The sequence below is a fragment of the Patagioenas fasciata genome, chromosome 3 (genome assembly GCF_037038585.1).
Source record: "Patagioenas fasciata isolate bPatFas1 chromosome 3, bPatFas1.hap1, whole genome shotgun sequence".
Taxonomy (NCBI): domain Eukaryota; kingdom Metazoa; phylum Chordata; class Aves; order Columbiformes; family Columbidae; genus Patagioenas; species Patagioenas fasciata.
In genome coordinates, this window is record NC_092522.1 from 92,880,802 (window position 1) to 92,904,454 (window position 23,653).

General features: G+C 37.2%; 1 protein-coding gene across 6 annotated transcripts in view; it reads left to right on the top strand.

Moving 5' to 3' along the window:
• Positions 1–23,653, top strand: part of COL12A1 (collagen type XII alpha 1 chain) — a 101,760-nt gene that overhangs the window by 17,432 nt on the left and 60,675 nt on the right. For 5 of the 6 annotated variants that reach the window (XM_065835549.2, XM_065835548.2, XM_065835550.2 and 2 more), the window contains 9 exons: positions 1,044–1,316; positions 3,404–3,676; positions 4,644–4,916; positions 15,474–15,743; positions 17,668–17,934; positions 19,237–19,429; positions 20,128–20,249; positions 22,899–23,048; positions 23,136–23,255. In XM_065835549.2, the coding sequence (XP_065691621.2) occupies positions 1,044–1,316; positions 3,404–3,676; positions 4,644–4,916; positions 15,474–15,743; positions 17,668–17,934; positions 19,237–19,429; positions 20,128–20,249; positions 22,899–23,048; positions 23,136–23,255 (1,941 nt within the window). The remainder of the gene's footprint in view (positions 1–1,043; positions 1,317–3,403; positions 3,677–4,643; positions 4,917–15,473; positions 15,744–17,667; positions 17,935–19,236; positions 19,430–20,127; positions 20,250–22,898; positions 23,049–23,135; positions 23,256–23,653) is intronic. The other variant, XM_065835553.2, reaches the window with a different exon arrangement.

Below are 23,653 nucleotides of genomic sequence, written 5' to 3' on the forward strand. Positions count from 1 at the left end.
GGGCCATTCTTCTTTAGCTGTCCAAAATCAGATAGCTAGTCTAAACTTGTCTTTTAGAGTTTCAAAGGTAATGGAGCAATGTCGACATCTCCAGAGGGCGATTCGATTAATTTTTAGGGTAGAATAAATAACTCTCCGAAATGGGCTTAGATAAGACGATTTGAGACAACAGATGCTAGGTGATATTAATCTCAATCTAGCTGTAAAGACTGAAATGATGTAGCACATGAAAGTCTTAAATACATCCAAATTTTTCAAGCTTGGGAAATGTTTAATATTTAAAAGATTTCTAAATGACCGACTTCTGGTCACCTGAAGTTGCTTATGAGTAGTGGCACCCTCAGTGTCCCTACCTATGTTCAGTAGAACACTAACATTGAATAGTCCCCAGCATTGAAGACCCCACTGTCTTTAAAAATAAGCCTTTTGTTTCAGGATAGCTTTGAGGAACAAACCAGCAAAGCAGCCTTTGTTTTAGAGGGCTCAAGCAGTCTTAACATCCCCACTGTTAGACTCACTAGGCCAACCAAAACAAGCCCAGGATGTCAGGTTCGTGTTTGTGCCTCATGTCAAGTTCCTTGTTTCCCCTTTGACTTCATTCCTGAAAAAATACTGGGATTTATTTTGTCCTATTTCTATATCTAGATCTGAAAAAACCTACAAGGATTCTTAGTTCCCATTGAAGGCATAATGTTATTGCTGTTCATGGGACATATGAAGGAGGGAACCCAACGTATCATCAGATTCTAACTTGAGTTTTTAGAAGTGCATTTTTTTAGGTGGACTGTTCTCATTTGATCTAGAAATCACTGAGTTGTTGCTTCTAATCATTGTCATATGATTTGGGGCAACCTAGATATCTTCATGAAATTGGACAGCTATAAGCAAGTATAGAAAACAAATGCTGTTGCATGTGCAACAAAAGATCTATTCAATTAGAATAAATCAAATTATTGATGAACATTTTAAATTTATTCTAGAGATTTCGTGCTAAAAATGTTCTAGAAATTATGCCTTATCTATGCATTTTTATTTCCATACAGCTTATGTGCCTGCAAAGAATATGGTCTTTTCTAACATAACATCTGACAGTTTCAACGTGAGCTGGTCTCCAGCTGGATCTGAGGTTTTGTCCTATCTCATTAAATATAAAGTAGCAATTGGTGGAGAGGAATTCATTGTTTCAGTACCAGCTTCAAGTACTAGCTCAGTTCTCACCAACTTGCTACCTGAAACTACTTATGCAGTCAGTGTGATTTCTGAATACGAAGATGGTGACGGCCCTCCCTTGGATGGAGAGGAAACCACCTTAGAAGGTAGGCTTCCCATTATTCTGAGACACAAAAAAATCCTATGTTCAAATAAGAATTTGCTTTGAGAGAATGGATATATACAGAACAGCCAGCTAAGGCTGAGAGCCTGTATTGGTACGCAGGATCAGAGTAAACATTATTGTGTCTCAGTGCATTTAGTAAAGATATACAGTTCCAATAATAGGCCAATGCTGGACCATTAAGATTGAATTTTATTTTTCCTGAAAGTTGAATGGTTGCTCTGTTTCTCTTCAGTGGCCTATTTTTGAATGAAATGATGTGTTGTCAAGAATTCATTGCCTTGTATTAATCTCGATATACACTTCAGCTGGACTAGACGATCGTTGTAGATCCCTTCAAAATTAACTATTCTATTGTATTTAATAATTATGACTCAGATCCAGGAATGTATGTTGACTTTAATGTATTTAAAGTCAAGAATGTACCCGTGTAATTTGCTGCGTCTACATCTAACTCACGTTAACAGAAATTCTGTTCTATATACAGAATATACAGGCTTATACACAGGCTTAAAGGGTGCTGAGTTTTTGATCAGCTGCTTCTCATCAGAATGTCACGTGTCTGATCCAATAACTCTTACTGATTCAAAACTTGTGTTGATGTCAGTGTGAGTTTATGTGATCGATTGCTGAAAATTCAAACAGAGTAGCTGTACTTTTTCTTGGTAGAGCTGTCACGATTCATTTCCACTGATTTAAAGCAGAAGGATGATATTAAATTTGATTTTATATACCAGTAGTTGAATGCTCAGTATAGTGTAAATCACGCTTTTCAAAATATTGATCCACTTTTTTTTCATTATTCCACGCTGTCATTTGTGACCTTTGGTGACGTAAAGTGTTCCAAGGGAGCAAAAGATACAGCATGGAAATTTTTAAATTGTCCTTTCCTCTTAGGATTGATAGGAATATGCATTTATAAAATAGCTTAGTTTGAATGTTAAGTTAGGAAGATGCAGGTTTCACTGTTGGTGTGCCTGTTTCCATGACTGTACAAGTCAGAATGTTTTGGCCACGCATAACTTTCCCTTAGGAAAACAGAAAAATTCTTGGCTGATAGAATATGTAGCTTGTGAGTGTAACGGACAAGAGAAGGAATAGCTTTAATAAAAATAAACAGTGTTACCATGTTGTAACTGATACTACCTTAAATAATGGTCAATATCTTGGTCTGAGGAAATCCCGACATGTCAGAGAAGACAAAGTCCTTCTGCAATCATGTAAACATCATCAGCTCTTCATACACATCTAGCTAACAATTTGGGCTGGATAGCTTTCTTGGCAACTAACTTTGGTTTCAGGCTTGTAAAGAATTTGAGATAGAGTATTGTGTTTCTGATTAATAGAAAACACTGAATTCATATGAAATTACCTGAGCTGCTATATCTTTTATCAAGGAAAAGCCTAGGTTAAATGATACATCATGTTTTTTCACTAATTTCCAGGATAATAAGCTATTTCTTATCTTTTAGTTTGAGACATAATTTAGAAGCCTTTTTAAAATATTCGATGCCACTCATATTGCAATTATTGCAATGAATGCACTTTTTGTTGTGAAAATTCAACTTACAGAAATGGATTTTTTTTTCCTATTGCATTTACCTTGATCATTTCTTTAAAATAGGAGAGCTGCCTGTGCATAGTCAGGTGTATTTCAACAGCTATCTGCAAAAGGAGGTGGTGCAAAAACAAATGGCCATGACAGAGAACTTACATTATTTTTTGTGTTAAGAAATTTCCCCACTATGCCCAAATATCCCTCACATGGTTCAGTTCTACTGTTACTGCTAAACACAGTCAGACTGTCTTAAATTTCAGAAGCAATTATATAAACTGGGACTAATGTACTTTTGCGGACAACTTTTTTACACTGCTGATCGTAACTCCGGCCCTAAATATTTAGAAATGACTAATGATTTGTGTACCTTAAAACAATGGGAGGGCAATATAAAGTGTTGTTTTGGTAAACTGAGCTAAAATGAACAAATAGAATGGTTGAAATGGTTTCACTTCAGATATTACTTGATCAAAAGTAAATATTTACAAATTATATGTCTACATTTTTTGTAGTTAAGGGTGCTCCTCGAAACTTAAGGATAACAGATGAAACTACTGATAGCTTTGTAGTTGGTTGGACTCCAGCTCCAGGAAATGTCCTACGGTACAGGCTTGTATATAGACCACTGACTGGAGGAGAAAGGAGACAAGTGACGGTCTCAGCAAATGAAAGATCAACTACTCTGCAGAACTTGATCCAAGATACAAGATACGAAGTGTCTGTTATTCCAGAGTATCAGTCTGGACCTGGGTATTCACTGAATGGATATGCAAAAACTGATGAAGGTACGTGATCAATGTTGTGAATGTAGTAAGCTTGAGAACTCCTTGCATGCTGATGTGTTCATACTGAAAAGATCATAATCCATATTGGCTATATGTATTGTCCCAGATGAACAGGGAATTACAAAATTCCTCAAACCTAGCTGACAGATAATTTAAGACAATATATCAAAATTTTAATATGTTATTTTAAAATATGGTATATCAATCCTGCAACACCTAATATGGCAAGGTAACTTGAGTGAATATTTTACCTGTATATTTAGTTGGTTATCCTCCTGATTCTCCATATTGTTAATGATATAAATTATATATCTTTTCAGCAAATTCAGGCCCTGTTTGTGCTTTGTTCTGAATGGCTAGCAAGGAATGAATGGAACATTTAATTTACTGAAGTTACCACTGTAGCCTTAACTTGTATGAAAATGTATGATCCTTTAACAAGTATCATGCCTTATTAAATGAAATCTGAAGAGTACAGAGACATTACAAATGTCTTGATCATTAGTGAATCTTCACAGAGATTATAAATATCAGAAATCAGAAAAGCTATCATCAAAAAGAACTTTATAGGCAACCATAATGTGTTGATTTCACATTTCATTGGTGATCTTTGACCTGATTCTGCTGACAGATTCTTCAACATGGGTCTCAACATGTTGAAGTTGAGCATATGTTGAGGTGCTAGTATGTATAAGTGTTCCAGAACTGGGTCTGTGGTTTTAATAGGGAAAAAAAAAAAAAAAAAAAAAAAGAAAAGAAAAAAGACTTTATTGAGCATTTTTGCCTAAGGAGCGTGGGGACAGAGTTACACAATCCTAATTACAGTAAATTATACTGTAGCAGTGTTAGTGCATGCTATTCAAGAATTATTTTTTCAGCTTTAAGTCTTATGTTGCGGTGACCTAAAAAATAAACCAAGAAATGAGGCTTGCTTCAAGTTGTTTTCAATGTCTTTTGACATGTGCAGTCCGAGGAAATCCAAGAAATTTGAGAGTTTCTGATGCTACAACATCAACAATGAAGCTGTCTTGGAGTGCTGCTCCTGGCAAAGTGCAGCAGTACTTTATAACATACACTCCAGTCACAGGAGGTGAAACTAAGGAAGTGACTGTGAAAGGTGACACTACCTCTAAAGTGCTGAAAGGCTTAGATCAAGCCACGAGGTACACGTTGACCGTGTCCGCCCTGTATGCTTCTGGAGCAGGAGAGGCCCTTTCTGGAGAGGGAGAAACACTTGAAGGTAATTATTTATTGTTTCTGTACAGTTATACATTTATTTGATTTACTTTTAAGATGCCTTAAAGTGTATTGCCTTCCTGAATTTTCTGTAGAAGTAAATATGTAAATGGAATATAGGCATAAAGACATTCTCCTATTTCATAGGTTTTTTTCAAGCATACTGTCCATTGGAGAAAACAGTAGGGTCAAATCACTGCTTGTGGAGGGGACTCTTGTTCTCTTGAAAAAGGTGTTGCTAGAAGCACCAGCCAAAACTGACTGCACTTCTACACCAGCATTGGTGAAACATTTTGTTTTATAACTCAATTTCCAGGCAGTTTCAGTGACAGATTGTCCTTAATCTAATAGAATTAATTAATGGGGTTAAAATGTTTCATTTTAAAATATGCAGGGTTTCTACTGTATTGAGACTGAAAGATGTTCAGTCTAGGCAATGTCAAGCTTAGGCAAAGGAGTAATGAATCATATCCTGCTTTTAACTATTAGGAATAAGAATATGGAGCAGAGCATTAACAGAATACTGGCAAAAGCAAAAGTCAGAGCCAAAAACTTTCTTATAAGGAGGGGAGGCTGCTTTCACTCTGTCTTTGAGTGGAGAATTTCGCAGACTTCTTCTCTGTGAGCATTCTCAGTGTCATCTGTTAATTGTCAGAGGACAAGGAAAGCTGCCTCCTAGGCCATGAAAGGAAGTGTGACTGTGTTCTGTGCTGGCCGGGTATGTATTGCTGAAGTCTGGCACTGCAGCTGTGTAGGCACAGCACTTTAAAACATCTTACAGATTAATTATGTGGAATCAAAACTCGTCCATTTACGCTAATGGTGTTATGGTAGGGATATACTTCGCTTTCAGTTTCTCTGTCAGTTTAACTTTTTGTGTATGACATAGGTTAGGAAACAAACCAGAAAACCTAGTTTAAATAGGAAACGAACGAACAAACAAATCTGTTGCAATGATTCACCAATGTACTCAATTCATCCCACTAAGATTCATGCACTTAAGTGAAAATCACAGTTCACATCATGGACTTTCCCGGATTCTTCTGTGATTGATGAAGAAAGGCAAATACAACCAGAAGGCAGGCAGTCCATCTGATATCTCATTTTTGCTTCAAAGAACATTTGTCTGTTCATTGACTACAGAAGGAGCAACTGAGAGCTAGGTACCAACTCCCTGCCTGCTCCACTACCTAAGTCTCAGGCAATGATCCAAACACCTGTTCACACTGAGACAGGGTGCAGACATCAGAGAATCAGACACCTTACAATTCATGCTGAAAGTTTCTCTCTCAGTTTCACAACCCATGCAAGATTCAAAATGCTCCTTTTGCAGGAGACAAGAACCTGTTTCCTGTCCAGAACATTGCTGAGATCCAGATAAACGAGAACAGGGAGCTGGATTCTGCCTGTATCACCCAGAAAAGACAGAGGTGATCAGGACTTAGTGAACTTCCCTGTTGATGGTGGTACTGCCACTTCCTTTTGTATGGTAGTCTATTAAGTCTAACATTTTATGGGGAGAAGAGGGAGCACGGATATGTAGGCCTTGCTCAGTTTGGGAGAGTTTGAATTCACATCTCCACATCCCAGAAGGTTGTAGTGTATGCTGAGATACCTTGGTCTTACTTTGGAAATCTTGAGAGGCCTCTGTCTCTCTGTTAAACAGACTGAATTGTCCACTTCCTTATGGAGATGCCCCAAATTTTAGTGAAGGGTTGATCAAGTTAATTGTTTACATTTAGTGGAAAGGTTTTCATTGGGTATCTTTGTAATAAACCTGTGAGAGATGCTTTGTTAGCATGGAGCTCTTAGATTTTTACCCTATCATAAAACTCGAACAATAGAAAAGTCTTTTAAGGCATTACCTAGAGCTTCAGTTAAAATGCATTCTAGATAGAGAGAGCAATGAATGATATGCAGCAGAATAAAAAGGACAGAGTAGTCAGAAAACCAGAATTCAGTCCCAGGTAGAGACTGTCCTGTCATTTCAGTGCTTCCCCCTAAACCCCAGGAGTGCTCTGATTTTGATTTGGACTTTCTGCAGTGAAAAACTGTCAATAAGAAGAGTCAAAGAATTCAAAAGGACAGTTGGTTATAGCTCATGAATGTATTTATATGCAACCACAGGGAGTCTAAAGTAGACGTTGCACTTAAAAGGACGCAGAAGCATTCCTGCAAGAGGTTTTACTTTAAACAACTGAATTAAAACCTTATGCCAAATATTTTGTGACCAACTTTGTCTTGTGATAAATATGAATAAATGAGCATCCTGTCACTTAGCTGGATTGTTTTTTATTCGGTTCCTCAGCTGGGAGAAACCCAAATTTAAAATTACTTTCATAATTTTGACAGGTATAGCTTTGTGACTCAAATGCATATCCTTTGAAAATTCAACTGGATTTGAAAATCCTATCAGGTTGCACTCAAGAAAACATTACTCTTCACATGAAAGCTGTATATTAATTTTTTTTCAGTCAGATAAAATGTTAGTAAGAGCATATACAGATGTCAGTCATTACTGGATGATCAAATGTAATGAATAGAATACAAACTTCAGTTTGCATGACAGCAGAGGCATAAATCATGATGTTTTCTTATGGAACATCCACCAATTATTTCAGTAATCAGCATATCTGCAGTTTCATGTGGTAATAAAATACTTGTATTAGACCAAAACTCTTTGGACATGATCCATACATATTTTGAAACACTGTCTGACTAATGTTGTGAAAGGTTCTCAGAATATCTGTTGAAGTACATATAAGACAATATTTCATTGTATGGCACTGTCTTACCTCATTGAATGACAAAAAAGACAAAACCTTTGAGGCAAAACAGGCAATTAAGAATAAAAGGATTGCAGTTTTGGAACTAAAAGGTAACATTCAAACTTCAAGGCTTAGTATAGAAGTTTACTTGAAAAAATAAGTCATGCGGCCTGTGAAGCTAAAATAAACATGGTTGGACTCAGCTGAAAAGTTACACAGGTTGGTAAAGAGAATACTTAAGTATTAGCTGAAATAATTTGTCTGACTCAGGTTGGGAATGGGACAGATCTTAACTCCTGGAGAAATAAACTTATCAACAGTAATGACAAAAAAGCTGTGAAAGGAAGCATAAAAAAGTGTTTAGTTTTTCAGTTACTTTTTCCATGAGCCATGGTGTCTGAGAAACAAAATAGTGTGGTGTGTGTTTTTCATTGCCAACAGCAGTGAAGTACTGAGCACTTAAGTATTTTCCTGTATCAGGAATCCCAGTGGGGTTTACTTGATGTCTTTACCATATGAATTTTCACCAAACCTATTCAATCAGTGATGTCGTAGTTGCAGGCCATCATCATATCAAGAGATTTCTTTTCAAACTGGGGCAGTCAGTTTATGGTATTGATATGTAGTATAAGAGAAATCAGTTTGGATTTAGTGAATATTTCAGACTTAATAAGAAAGTGGGTAAAGAGGAGGTGGATACAGTAGCTTCTCCAGCAATCATATAATCAAGTGGTAGAAAATGCAAAATCCAATGTCTTGCATGCTTATGGAATTTTAATGAGTCACTAAATGGTCTCCTATGACTAAGGGTGTAGACAAACATTCTTACTGCCTTCAGTAATGATATATTTTACTCTGCAAGTAGTAGGAGAACCCGCATGGTCAGTTACTCTGTCTTGGTTGCAAGGGTAGCCTTCAGCAGATAAAGAAAAACTGACAGTCTTCTAGACTGCTTTAACATGATTTGCAAGAACATGTCTGCCCAGACATTCATTGAAGGTCCTTCACTTATGTAAGTTTTCTGCAAAGTAGTTTGGAGCAGTTACAAATGGCCACTGGAAGTTCCTCCTCTTTCTCTGCTTTGCCTTTGCATGGCAGTTTTTCGGTGTTTTGAAATGCCTTGCTCAGGAAAACCACAGAAACCCATCAAACATTCTGTGTGCTCGAGATCATGTACCAGATGGGTAATCTCTGCTTCTTCTTTTGTTTTTCTTTTTGCTAAATATATGCTTACCCTTATTGTTTCTCTGCATAAAGCAGAGATTGCAAATATCCCCCCAAGTAACTGTAGATAATCTCTTCCACAAACTGTTTGCATAGCTATCTGGTCCAGCCCAAAGATAAACACATGCCAGAGGATCAGAATTTTATGAACTGTTCACAGACAACATGGTACAGAGAGTTTAGAAAGTGACTAATCAGAAAATTATTCGTTTCTGAGGGTGCTATTCCATACCATACAGATAATCGTTATTCAGAGAGAATGGGTTTATTTTGTTCATGTGTTTGTGGAGTGGGAAAAAGGAAACAACATTTTTGTTCCTCTGTTGAAGGAGTGTGCTTTTCTTCTTCAGTATTCCAGATTTTAGAAAATTTATGGTGTTCCAACCTTTTATACAGCCTCTTTCAGTTACTGGCTGATTTTGTCTGCATATATGAAGTACTGTCCGGAGGTGAAAGTTCTGGGGCTTTATATTTCATACTGCATTAAACATAACCGCACGTGCAAAATATGTGCTGTAGAAAACTCTCCACTTTTATCCTCTCACTTTCAAAAGTGCATGGTGATTCTTCACTAGGCAGCTTTGAGTTGGAGCCCTTCTATAAAGGTGCCATGGAAAAATTTTCCTCAGACACATTTTGTTGGCTGTGATTCCCCTCAGCTCACACAAAGTCATTGGAACTGCTAAAGTAAATTAAATCAGTGCAGGCTGCCATTTGCTGTGTGATGGAACAAGAAAACTGAGGGAACTAAACAAGTTAGCACTGATGGTTGTATTCAGTGATGCATCATACAGACTAGAGAACAAGCAAGAAACACCCAGAGAAATGCCTAAGGGAAAAGTCTCCCTCTTATCCCCAAACAAACCATTTGGCTTTCAAGTTTCTTGGGGATCATATGGTCTTACCCAAGCCATCATTTACTAGAAATAAAATACAATGGTAAATGTGGTGAGGGTAGTGAGCATAAATGCAACAGACAGCGAGCAGTTTGCAAGAGCTACTGTTTTTCTAATCTGTTTTTTAATAGAAGAGATGGTTGCAAGTCTGGTAAGAATTTGGTTTTCTGCCCAAAGGCGTGCTGTCAGATGAAAAGAACATACTGTACATTAGCTGCTAAAGAGATTAACTTTCATAATTTGAAGTTGTTTTAAAGAGAAACAAATGCATTGCTAGATTAAGCAATCTAGACAGAAATATTTAATCCTAATGAATGTCTGAAAAGTTTGAAAGCTGCGTATCTGTTTTATTAGTGTCTTTTTTGCTGGCATTTATATATTTTTCAGAACAGATCTGAGAATATTTCAGTTACTGACTCTAAGCGGGGGAGTCATTACACTTTCAAAGACAAGTTTCAGAGCAATTTAGAAAAAAACCTTAATTTTTTTTTTCCCCGAAAAAGAATCAATGGTCACATTCCCATCTTGCTTGTACCGAGAAATTTCAAAGTGAAATTCCTAAGATAGAAATACTCTTGATGTAAAAGGACATAGTTTTTTTAAATTAATGTGACTGCTAGTTTGCATTAGCAGAGATAACAACCCATTTTCTTTCTTTTGTACATTTTAGAAGGGACAATAAGAGGTTTAGTGTGTTATGTTCAGGAGATAAATTCAAGAGATAATTATATCATAGTCTCTTCCCCTTTAGAATGAGAATAATTTTATTTCAGAGAAATAGGGCCCAATCCTGCCACCCTGTTGATGGGTAGCTATTTGTGCTGTGAGAATTAGGCTGTACTAAAGCAATATATTAAAAAAGGTTGTAATGACTGAGTCACTTTTCAGTTTTATTTTATGTTGTAAGCATTTCTTAGAGTTTAGTGGTTTTTTTTTGGGGGGGGGGGAAGGGCATGGCTCTTTTTCGGTCAGAAAATGGATAGAAGTACTTTGATAAATAAATTATTTCTTTTGGGTGTTTCTATAGCAACATAAGAATGCTTTAGAAATGAATGACCTCCTACAGACAGACCAGTACAAATTCAACTGACATTTCCTTACAATGAGGTTTTTAGCAAATCACAGGGACCTTACGTAATGTTCAGACCGCATAGTGCTGCTTCCGTCCCGACAGAAACAAGGACTCAGTGTCCTCGGAAGATTTAATGCTGTTTCATGCAATGTTAAAATTATACATTCCAAGATTTTGGAGTCTGGCATTTGAAACTGACTTTTGATAATCTGTGGACAATTATTTTTGTTTTATATAGGAAGCGAAATATGTATAAAAAAAAAAAAAAAGCACAGGGGAAGGTTGAATGAAAAATAAGAAGATATTTCCAGACAGTTGAGAGCAGTGTTAACTGGTTAACTGTTGGAAAAGACGGATAAAATGTTAAAAGGACTGAGTATGAATTCCTGTTGGCTTTATCCTAGAGCAGGGACTCAGGTGTGCTCTGGCCAAAGTTCCTCTGTTTTGGGTCAGAACTGTCCTGGTTTGCAGCTTCTCATCTTTCTCCATTTCTGCTAGCAGAAGAGCAAGAGACCTGCTCTAATAGGGCCATCTGCTACCATCTCATCTGGTGTGTGCACTTGGATCCTTGGCTGTGGCAACTTACCCTGCTGACCTAATGGGATACTCCTGACGTATTCCCATTGTAAACAAGGCAGGACTCAGGCCATAAAATTTTGGTATATGTCTCTGCAAGAGTGCAAGAGGAGGTTAATTTATTTAGTTGATTCTGACCTTTTAGGATGTTGGCTTAGATCAATCCTATGTTTAGCTGAAAAAAAATCCATGGCTCTGCATGGAATTTACTGCTGCAGATTGATTTTGAAAGCTGTTTTTAAGAACACATACAGAAAATTGTTTAAATTTGGGCCTTAACTGCATGTACAACTCCCATGGAAATCAGCTGGAGTTGTGTAAATGTTTCTGAGGGGAAAGGCCATTTGAATAAAGCCATTTGATTTTTATGTATGTCAACATTTTAATTTTAGCTGATTCACAGTCTTGTGTTCAATAACAACAGTGACTGTTGGAGAACCATGGGAAGAGAGCCAAGTGGACACAGGGAAGCTCTTAATATTATATTGTGTCTCTGGCATACTATAGCGGGAAAACTTAGCACAAAAACTGGACATAGCAAAAATCCAGAACTGGGTGTAAAAGCACCGGTCTGAAAATTATGAAGTTAATTTCTGAGAGTGTGTCTGCACGGAGTGATGGTAGAGACAAATGAGGGACTGGAGGCAGACTGTAGCTCTGAGCTAAAGACTGTCGAAGAGAATCTGAAACCAGTGACTGGATTGCTTGCCCAGGCAGGGGTTTGGCCTGTCTGTGCAAGCACCTTGTTCTACTGTGCTTACACCAGCTGCTTCAGTGCTTCAGAGCATCACAGGACCTAGTGCCTGTTAAGGGATAATTGCTGACGACTGTGGGGCTGTATGAAGTGATGGGCAAACTTTAATTTTTACTTCAAGTTAGGAAAAAGAGGGAGTCTTTTGATTGTTAACCACTTGTGAGCCAGCCAGCCAGCGCTTTTCTTTCTTACAGACTGCATTGTCTTTCCACGTTCCTTATCCATTCTGCTTAACCAAGCAAGCAAGAAGTGGGTGTACAACAGCAATTTCTGAACATGTGGAACAAAGAACAGAATGACTGCTTAGGTGTTACTGTTGTTGATTTTTTTTTTAACATAAATTAAATAACTAGGTATTTTTTTTTAATCCAAGGGAAAATATCTCACAGGTCTGACTGCTGTTTGCTAGTCACTACAATATACCAGTGTTACTGTGGAGCATGAATACATTTCTTGACTCTGAGTGTAGCAGCTTACTTGATGGAATCCTAATAATTTAAGACTTACAGTTGGACTGCATCTTAAACACAGCTGCTCCTCTGATACAAAAACACTTGTAGGAGATCCAGTGAAGCAGAAAAAAGCTGTCAGTCAACTTCCACCTCACACATAAGGTGCAAATCAAGTTAGTGTGTTATGTTAAAGAAATGTTCTCAGTTGCAGGGTAACATATAAAAAGTCTAATTTCCTTTAGTAAGTAAGTTGTCTTGTCAGCAGTTTCCAACTGTTTGAAGTAAAAATTTTCCATTTAGTTCTAGTGGTTTGGTAGAAATCCCAGTCCCTTTTCCCTCTCTTACCTTGCCTTATAAAAAAGGCATTTAGTTCCAAAGGATATTTCTTTCAGAACCAGAATATTACAGTAACTGGTGCTCATTACAATCTATTCCAAACAAATTATTTTTCTCTATTATTTAACGACCTCAGTAATGACTTAATTAATAATGGTTTTAAATATGCACTTATTTTTGCACTGTTTCCAACATGTATCATTTGCTGTAGCATCGAGGAGTAGACTTGCAAAAAATTGTGCTGTGGTAGCAGATACTTTAATACTGAAATCATGTTGTGGCAGAGCCATGTTTTAAAGTAGCCAAAGTAAAGTGACTTGTATATTTATATTACATTAAAATATGGAAAGAAAGGTTTTTATTGTGAGACATCTGTGCATTCTATCAAGTTAGGTTTTCCATATTTTTTCCATTTGGATTGCCTTAATATTTTCTTTATTGTATGAAAAAGCCAAGATTTGGGAGTAAAAGCTTAAGAGCAGACAGAAAAATTGGTGTAATTTACTTTTGAAGGCAAATCTTTTTTTCAGGCTTCCAGGAAAATTGGTCTTTGGAGTTTAGATTCTGCCCTGGCTTTCGTTTAGTGTAGTCACTGAATTCAGTGAGACTGCATGAAGGATGAGTTGAATCAGGCCTTTTCACTAAAACTTTTCCACTATATGAAACAGCTGTTGTGAAATGATAAACAAGTGAACTTTACCAAAACCTTTGTATCTTAACCTTTTTTTTTTAATAGAACATGCCATAATTTGTGGTGATTTATATTGTAAAGATAAAAATGTGTTTGAAAAGTAAAATTGTAAGAACTAATGTAGATTTAAGGTAAAAAAAGTATTGCCTCCAGAAGAACATGGTAGGATGTCCCAAGACTGTGAATTAAAATCAGAAACCCCCGCATAACACAAAGGAATACTGTTACATGCTCTACTTGTTATATTTGAGAGTCAGCTTTGTGATACCCTCTGATTCTGTAATCTGTGTATCTGATGAATCTTTATTATACTGTAAACATTGTTTTCAGATAGGTTGACATTAATTTCCATTAATCGTTAAGCCAAGTGGGATTCATTCACTCAGTTTTAATGAAGTTGTGTTGGTTATGAGCTATTTCCAAAATGAAGCCTTTCTATGGGTGTTAATAGTTCTGTTTGGTCCTGCGGGATTAAGTTTGGAAATGTTGCAGATTCGTGGTGGAAACAAAAGACAAATGAATATGAAAAGTGAAAACACGTTATACGACTGAGCAACTTGTTGCTCAGTCTTGCACTGAAGCTTCTTTATGCTTCTGAAAACAGTGAGGCCTGTTCTTGTAACGAGCCTAAGCGGTGGAAATTGGATAGGAATTTATTTTCTCTGTGTTCAAAATTTGACTCTGGTCCTGTGGCTGCTGTGGTATAATATAGGGATACATTTTTATCAGTGTACGTAAACTTAACTGTGATGCCATGAGACCAGCTCAAGTGTTGAAGTCCTCTTGCTAAGCAGTCTCTCAGGAGTGTCCTGTAGGCCACACAGATGCACACCAAAGAACCAAGAGCTTCTGTGTGTATGTGGATCTGGTTTTGTAGATCCCTTTTGCAGATTTTGCTCTGGTGAAGCCATTGCACTAAACCCACCAGTCAGTACTCCTTTCCTGCCATCAAAAGCTAGCCACTGGAATAGGAAAATTGAACATATGGTATAAATGTACATTAAACATTAAACAGAGGCACATCTTTCACTGTACCACTTCAGAGCCATAAGCTCCATATTAAAGCAGCAGAATTACTCTGGTGTGTTAGGTGAGACTCGTGCATTCAGCTGACAACTGGATTTCACAGACTAATGAGCTGTTTCCTTCATTCCAAGCTGGCTGGAACAAACTACAGGGAGGAAAGAGGTACAAGTCTTATGAGTGGAAAGATGAAGAATGTTTTCTAATGTAACTGTTGCTTGAAGTAAACACACTGCACATTAGTTAGAAACATAAAATGACATAGCTGGTAGATCTGGTAAGTGGTACTCTGGAAGATAAGAATAGTGCTATTAAATAAGAAGATAAGTTTGTCAGAGAAAGGACTGTTTCACTCAGGTGAAAATCTCTTTTATTTACTTCTCAGAAGAAAGTTACACATTTGAGGATGAAGATGGGTTAAATAAAACTATTTACTTGAGACTTAAAACCTACTCAAATGAGCTGTAGCACATCCAAGCACGTTCCAAGTCTTTGATTAATGCCATTTTGATTTTACATATTCTAAAGCAAAACTGCTAAATATCCTGCATGATAAGGGTTAGGATGATTCATAGTCTAAAGTCAGCTTTAAACATTTTGTTGAAAATTCCATCAATTTCCTCTTGAAACTACAAATATATGTTGTTCAAACTAATGTTGATGTGAAAAGTTTGATTTTGCTCTTATGGTCAATTTGCTTCTCCATTTGTGCTTTGCTAACTGTCACTATCTGTACTTTAGAGACAATTTGCTCTTTTATTTCTTGCAGAACGTGGTTCACCACGTAATTTGGTTACAACAGACATAACTGACACTACAGTTGGGTTATCATGGACACCAGCTCCAGGAGCAGTTAATGATTATAGGATAGTATGGAAATCACTTTATGATGATACAATGGGAGAGAAGAGGGTCCCTGGAAAAACAGTGGATGCTGTGCTAGAAGGCTTGGAGCCAGAGACTAAATACAGGATTTCAGTATATGCAACCTACAGCAGTGGAGAGGGAGACCCAGTAGAAGGAGAGGCTTTTACTGATGGTGAGTGTAGCACAACGTTACTACCACATGTAACATTCTGTTCTTGGTAAAATCATGGTATTTTAAAGAAAATTGACCTTACTTTTCTTGATTTTGTTTTTTCCTGAAAAGTGTCTCCCCCTCCCCCTAATAACAAAATGCCACCTTGGATCAGTCAATTCTGGATTTTTGCTTGACCATTAAAAACAAGGAAAACATCTTCTATGTCATGTAGATCTGGATTCAGCAATAATTACTTCCAGCTTTAGATGTGATTTTGTCTGCAAATTACTCTGAAGCCAGCCTGTCATAGGTTTTGTGTAACTGCTGGAAATCAGGTGGAAGAAATATTATGGATAAAATAAGGAGGAATGGTGGGGTAAATGCCTACAGAATCAATGAATTTCCTTTCCAAGCTACTTCCCTTTCCAGTCTTCACAGTCCTCAAACTGAGGCTCACTGGGTGATTTTGATGTTTGTTATTTACCTTTCCTGAGGCTCTTCTTTTTTCTTATTTGATAAACATTAGGTACTATTAGTCAGAGCAGGCTCAAGTCTCTCCTGCAGTTTAGGCAAAGTGAAAAACACTGAGGGGCCAGGGATAGGTTGTTGCTGTACAGCAAGAACTGGCAAGTAGACAAGACAAAATGAATGAAGGGATGCCCTGGATGAGCCTTGATGTTTCTGTTGTTTGCCTAAAGGGGTCATGTGAAGACAAAGCCTGAGGGAGCACTCTGGGCAAGCAACATATGTGTTTACACGTTCTTGTTCTCGTTCCTAAGCATCTGTTTTGACTACTGTTGGAGACAGGCTGCTGAACTATGTTAACCTTTGTCCTTGACCCAGTAGAGCTGCTCTTAAGGTCTTGCAAGAGTAGTGACTGCTGACATTAGTAAGAGCTGACTCCCCAGAGCCAAAGCAGACTGCTACCCTCCATCTTACTTCTTTTTGCAAGAACAGCAACATTAGCTCTCCAGCCTTTTCCAGGTTAAGTAGACAGCTTAGTCACATTGTTTGTTGCTCCTAAAGGAACTTGCTGTCAGGCCTATCGATAGACCCAGACCTGAGACTAACTAGCGCTGCATCTTTTTTTTGCAAACACAATTAGAAAGCCTCAGTTCCTAGGACTGGGAGAGGATACTGCAGCCTGCAAAGCCTGCCTTACTGTATGATGAAATATGGACCAATTCTGGCATGCCAAGAAGGTTCTGTTTTGCCAAAACCTAGATGGCTTATTCCAGCTGACAGCCAGCATTGCATACCTTTCAGTTCACTTCAGATCATTTGTAACATTTGTACAGTCTGGAAAATATCTCTTAGAAGCTGAGTGCTGCAATTTGTAGAGAAAATACTTTATTAGTTGATGTGCCTATTTCAGCACATATACTATCCTGCAAATAGTGGTTAGTGATTTTCCAAGCATTTGAAAAGCCACTCACCACAATTTGCAGGATAGATTGTATGGAACCCCAACACCCAGCAGTTTAGGTATTTACCAGTAGATTATCAGAACTGCAAATTCAAAACTTAGAAAATCTAAACTGTATAGGACATTGTGTTCATAAAAAAACCAATGGCTTTATAGTTTATCACTCTCATTTTGAGAGTGCTGAATTCATTGCATTGAAAAGTGTGGCTAAATGAAACTCCCAATTATGCTGTGTCATCATGTAATTTATACTTCCTTTTTTTTTTTTTCCTCTTTTTTCATCTGTACTGGAAAAAACACTTATATTTCTTTAGACAACTGCAATTAAAATATAATTTAACAATGATCTCTGAGATTCCCCTGTGTCTTCCCCACAATAAAATACTGTAATTTTAAAGAGAGCACTTTTTAATTTTTTTTTTTTTTTAATATGGCAGAATTAATTTTGTAGGCATGCATTTGAACATATCTTTATGTGACAAAGTAAACATTTATCCATATTTTTACACTGAAAAGTGTCACCAAATGCCAGGACTGTGACAGTAGACAACGAGACAGAAAATTCAATGAGAGTTACATGGCAGCCTTCACCTGGGAAAGTCTTGTCTTATCGTGTGTACTACCGACCACGCACTGGAGGAAGACAGATGTTTGGAAGAGTAAATGCCCCTGCTACAAGCATAGTGTTAAAGCGACTTAAGCCGCGAACTACATATGACCTCAGTGTTGTTCCAATTTATGATTTTGGACAAGGAAAATCAAGAAAAGCAGAAGGAACAACAGGTATGTATTACAAGTTAGTACAAGATTCGATATTTAAAGTTTTGTGCTTAAAATTAATAACCGTGATACATAGAAAAGTATAGTAGAGTGTGCCAAGATCATGAATTTATATGCAAACTGAAGAAAATGTTAGAGGTTTGATTTATTGGAAACTTCACTATGGCATAGTCTGGGCACAGCTTTTTAGTGTTGATATTGAGAGTGTAAATACAGTGTAAGCTCTGGTTGAAAATACTGGACTTGTGTCCACTGTTTCTTAGCAGAATTCACAAGCTGAGGATATTTATGACCTTTCAGCTATAGTTAGATAATTGCATAGGCATAGAAATAAGACAAACTCACTTTTTCCCCTCCACCTTTTCACTCCAAAGCTATAGTGCTGACTTCCCATCTACTCTAATTCCCATTTTACAACTTTGAGATTATGCTACTGCAGTATTTCTATGGTTGCACTTCAGATTTATGCAGGAGTAAAAGTGATGCAGAAGCTAGCAGCAGGCTTATTGACCACTGTCTGTCTCTGAGTACTGACCTGCACTGGGTAGCCATCAGTCTTCAGAGAAAGTTGCTCTTGACCTAAAACCCTCATGCTGTTTGGTTGGCACTCCTCTGAAGAATTATTTTTTGACATACTGTGGTTGGTGAAGTTGCTTGAACTGCCAGGCTCTGAGCATATAAAGGGAGAGGAGAGGATTGTTGGCAGGACCTTTTCTACAAAAACTTCCTTGCTTCCATCCTCTCCATGCTCTGACCTGTGACACCCAGAACTCTGAGGGAGCAGCTTGAAAAGTGATACTGGTGACTGAGTATTAGCTGGCTGTAACTTTTGCCTGCAGTAAATTCTGATTTTTCCAGTGTCCATTTGAGGGGAAGTTGTTTTCATATCTCTCTTTTGATCTATATGGCTCACCTCCTTGTTGCCATTTAAAAGAGAGCGCTAGTCTATAATTAATGAAGAGGAAGACTGATGGTGGTTAGTCCACCTATTGCCAATATTTGTTAGAAGATCAGATGGGAGTTTAAGATAGGCAAGATGAATTGCTATCTATCCCTCAGTCTGTTGACTGTAGAGGGAGCCTTGATCACAAACGTAACCCACTTAGCTGTTGGTTAGATGGCTAAAATTAGGTGAAGTGAATCTCACCTTTCACCTCTTCATACTTGTCTTTATGTCAAAGGAAAGACACAAAAGGTTTAGGGCTGCCACTAATATTAGATTTGCATATAGATTTTTACATAAAAGCATACTTTTTTTTTTCCATGACCAGACCTGATTTAAATAATTTTTTTCCATCCTTGCAGCATCTCCTTTTAAGCCACCTAGAAATCTGAGAACTTCTGATTCAACTATGTCAAGTTTCCGAGTAACCTGGGAGCCAGCCCCAGGGCGAGTGAAGGGGTACAAAGTAACTTTCCACCCTACTGAAGATGACAGGAGTCTTGGAGAATTAATAGTTGGGCCATATGACAGCACAGTGGTATTGGAGGAGCTTAGGTATGGATAATAATAATTCATGTCCCTTTTTTTGTTTTGTAAATAACTTCAGCTTAGGGTTTTGTTCAATCATGATCTGGGATTGAAATGCCTGGCAAAATCTACTGTAAGTAAGGAAGTAATTTTGTCAATAAGCTAGAAGGATCTTGTTATGCAGTCTCTGAAAGGCACCTGGCAGGGCTTTTTGTGAGCTTATTTAAATCACTTCTCACAGGAACTGAAGGAGGCAAAGATGTGGGCAGAGGTTGTATTCTGCATTTCACATACGAGAAAGCTAATGGGACACTGGAGAAAGTTGGGATTTCTAAAGTTTCCTCCCAAAAGTTCCTTACCTCATGTTAAAAAAGCCTAGTTTAGTTCTTGATTTATTTTCCTGGAGGCCTGGATTTATAAAGTAGGCTTAAGACCATGTCAAAATCTGTTATGCAAATATACTAAAGTAGAATCATTAATTACTAATCATATTAGCCTTTATTAGTCTTAAATTACTTGAATGAAGAAAGCTATAAATTTAAGTATGGAATCTAGATTCAGGTTTTACATTGTCAAAACTTCATTCTCTTGTGGAAGTCTTTGGGCTTCACTTTTTAACATCTTTTCCATGGTGGATATTTTTCGGTGAGAATTTCATAAGTGAAATGTCAGCTTTTAGTTAGCTAAGTAACTTTAGTTACAGTACCTTTCTTTAACTATTGCAGGGCAGGAACTACCTATAAGGTAAATGTTTTTGGAATGTTTGACGGAGGAGAGAGCAGCCCTCTGGTTGGACAAGAGATGACCACCCTTTCAGATACTACTTCGGAACCATTTTTATCTAGAGGTAAACATGACTGAATTGAAGAAAAAGCAGTCTTGGCTTTTGGATTAAAAAAAACTCCACAAAATTTACCAATATTTTTATCATTTGTTTAATGCACACAAATACTTCTTTACAGGATTCAGTATACTCCCTACCCTGATGACATAACCTCTAGTCTGAAATGACTACTAAGTATGCCCCACTTCACAATTCTAATCCTCTGCACCCTGTAGATGATCTTATGAAGACAGTAACTCAGACAACCATGTTTTGCTGGTTACTCAAAACCATCTGCATTGCATTTTCAAGCCATCCACATCTGTGTTAAATCACAAGGTCAAATTCTTGAACAGAGATCGTGGCTTATCTACAGGGGTGTTCACAGGAGTAGAACAAAGGATTTTAAGCAGATCTTTAGCCCTTGGCTTGTCCTTATATGGTGACTTTTCCTTTTAAGACTAAGATGTCATAATGAACAAAGATCTGATAGTTGGGAATGTCCCAGTGTTGTTGTGTATTATTTGAGATGGTATGAAACTTTTTTTTTTTTTTTTTTTTTTTAATATAAAAGGAGGAGACTTAGTTCAGAAATGCAATTGCTGAGTGCTGTCCTGTGTCTGTTTGGGAATTTCTCCCTGTGTAGCTAAACCTTCCAGTCAAATTTTTTATGAATGTTATGATAGCAGCTTCCTTGGGCCTTTGAGTGCTAGTAGTTGTGTCTCCATACTCTTAATTAATATTGGATGAGGAGAGTTTTGGTGCTCAGTCCTCCTTCATGGAAATCAGGTCTTTGCTTATTAGTAGCCAAGTATACATGTAGAGGTAAAGATTTTTCTCCTCTGCCATTCTGAGGCTAGTATATCCATCAGAAAGAATTTGTTAGCAGAAAGAACCTAACTTCAAAGGCTTTTCAGAGTTTAAGAAAAGAAAATGTTTCTAACAATTTACTCTATATTGTTTTCACTTAACCTCTTTGATGCCCTGGTTCCACACTGGGCTGTGTAAAAAATATTCCCCTTGTGCAACTTTATTGACAACATTTTTAGAGACTTCTTAATTAATTGCTGTCCTATTCTGTCTAATACAAGAGGATAAAACTGAGAAAAACTACATAACAGACCATCAGTTACTTTAGAGTAACACTGTAATAAGTCTGCCAGAAAAAAAATTGCACCAAAGGTGGTTTGTTATTTTTTATTACAGCAGCTGTCATTTCTGTCTCCAATGTTATATTCTTTAAGCTAATTAGTTTTACTAATGCATGGATTTGAGTCATGGTTAATGTGAAAAATGAATTTTATATCTGGGACTGTAAATGTAATAGTACATTATTTATTAATAGGGGAAAAAAAGCCACCCTAGATCTGGTGCCTTTGCTGGAATTTTCCATGTGGGGAACTATGGTAGTTGGAAGAAAAATAAAAGTCAAAATAGTTTAACTTTTATATTGTACATGAAGCTAACTTTAACTTCCATATTAAATTTATGCATGCAATTTTTTGAACTAACATGGTTTTACTTAAACCCTACTCCCAACTGATTTTATTGTCCTGACTAAAGACTAGATCTATATTTTCTATGCAGAAGAGGATCATGCTTTTAACCCCCAGGTACATGGAGTAGTTTTATTCATGAGTCTACAGTGTTGGATCAATTATGTGGAACATATATGAAATCACAATATCTTTCAACTGTGATGAGTGTGGCTGATTTTTCTCAATGGGATTTCTTCCATATAAAGACCAGAAGCTCTGATGGCTGGAAGCTAGAAAATTTGCAGCTGGTAACACAATCTACAGGAAAAGAGAGAGAGCAAGGATCTTTTTTTTTCTTCTTTTTTTTTTTTTTTTTCAAATGGCTGTGGATAAAATCATTGTGTCTCTCTGTTTTGTACAAATATTTTGTGATTTTCCTTGTGATGAAAACAATATGATGCATATTTTATTGTGTAATTTGTAAACTGCAGATATCTGATATAACTTCCTACCTTTTCAGAACATTGCAGCTTTATATAAATGTCTGTTCTTGTCCCATCTCTTTCTCTTGACCTGCGTTTATGTTTGTGTATTTTCTTTAAATTGTGTTCTTTCTTTCCTGGATGTGCAAACTTCTATACCGCCTGTATTTACTATGTCTTTTTCCCCTGAAAATTCAGAAATGCTATTTATTTGAAAATGGTTGTAATATATGCTATTAACTCCACTATTACATAGTTGAAATTGAGCAGTAGGTTAGTCAACCATGACAGACTAAAATGCTGTAAATTTGGATATTATGATAATGCTCATGGCCATGTCAGTGGTTAGCTTAGTAGTCTTTTACAAAACCTCTGAAAACAAGTTATCAACCATCTTTAAAGACTGAAACAGATGATGGCATGACAACAAAGAAGAGCACTGGCCTTGGCACTTGTGAAGACTTATTATAAAAGGAGACATACATGAAAAAAATTATACAGCTTTTGCCATGGAACCAGTGACTAGTGTGAATAATGTTCACAAGTAGGTCATACTTGAAAGACTGCCAGTGAATGAAAATAGAGCTATTTTGGAAGCTAAGTCAACATATGTCACATAAAAAGATGGGGAAAGAAAGCTATCATGCTAAGGCTATATTTTCCTGGTTGAAAGCTATCATGCTAAGGTTTCATTTGTCTGGTTGACATGGCAGGTTTAGAATGTAGAACCAGAGCAGAAGCTGATATCGTGCTGCTGGTGGATGGCTCATGGAGTATCGGGCGGCCAAATTTTAAAACTATCAGGAACTTCATTGCCCGTATTGTTGAAGTTTTTGATATTGGTCCTGACAAAGTACAGATTGGTAAGTCTTCATATGTTGGGGGGAAAAATGAGGTATAACTACTACACAGCCACATAATAACTGCATAATGATGGCTTTTTTTTCCAGGTCTTGCACAGTATAGTGGAGATCCCAGGACAGAATGGAATCTTAATGCTTACCAAACCAAACAGGCTTTGTTAGAAGCTGTAGCCAACTTACCATACAAAGGAGGCAATACTCTAACAGGTATGTCACACTGTCAGGATTTTCCTTAAGCTCCAATAAAAACAACTCCAGTAGTTGACCTCAGTATTGTTCAGCGAGCTCAAATTTGTCCGAATTCCTTATGTTTGGAAGAGAACAGGCATAGCATGTACACATAAACTCAGTGGAAACCTGGAGAGAAATGATGAAGGAGAATTTGGGTGATAAAGAGCTTGTGTTGCTGTTGAGCATATGAGAAGAAGGAAAAACAGTTCCTTGTCAAGGTTGGGATGAAGACAAGGTGAGGACCCAGAAGGGAGGCTGGAGGAGACCAGATAGGAGGGTGGTGCATAAAAGATAAGAGATTAGAGACTTAGAAAGGGCTGAAATAGTATCAGTTACTGGTAAGTCTAGATGATGGGCTGCAACTAGATTCCAAG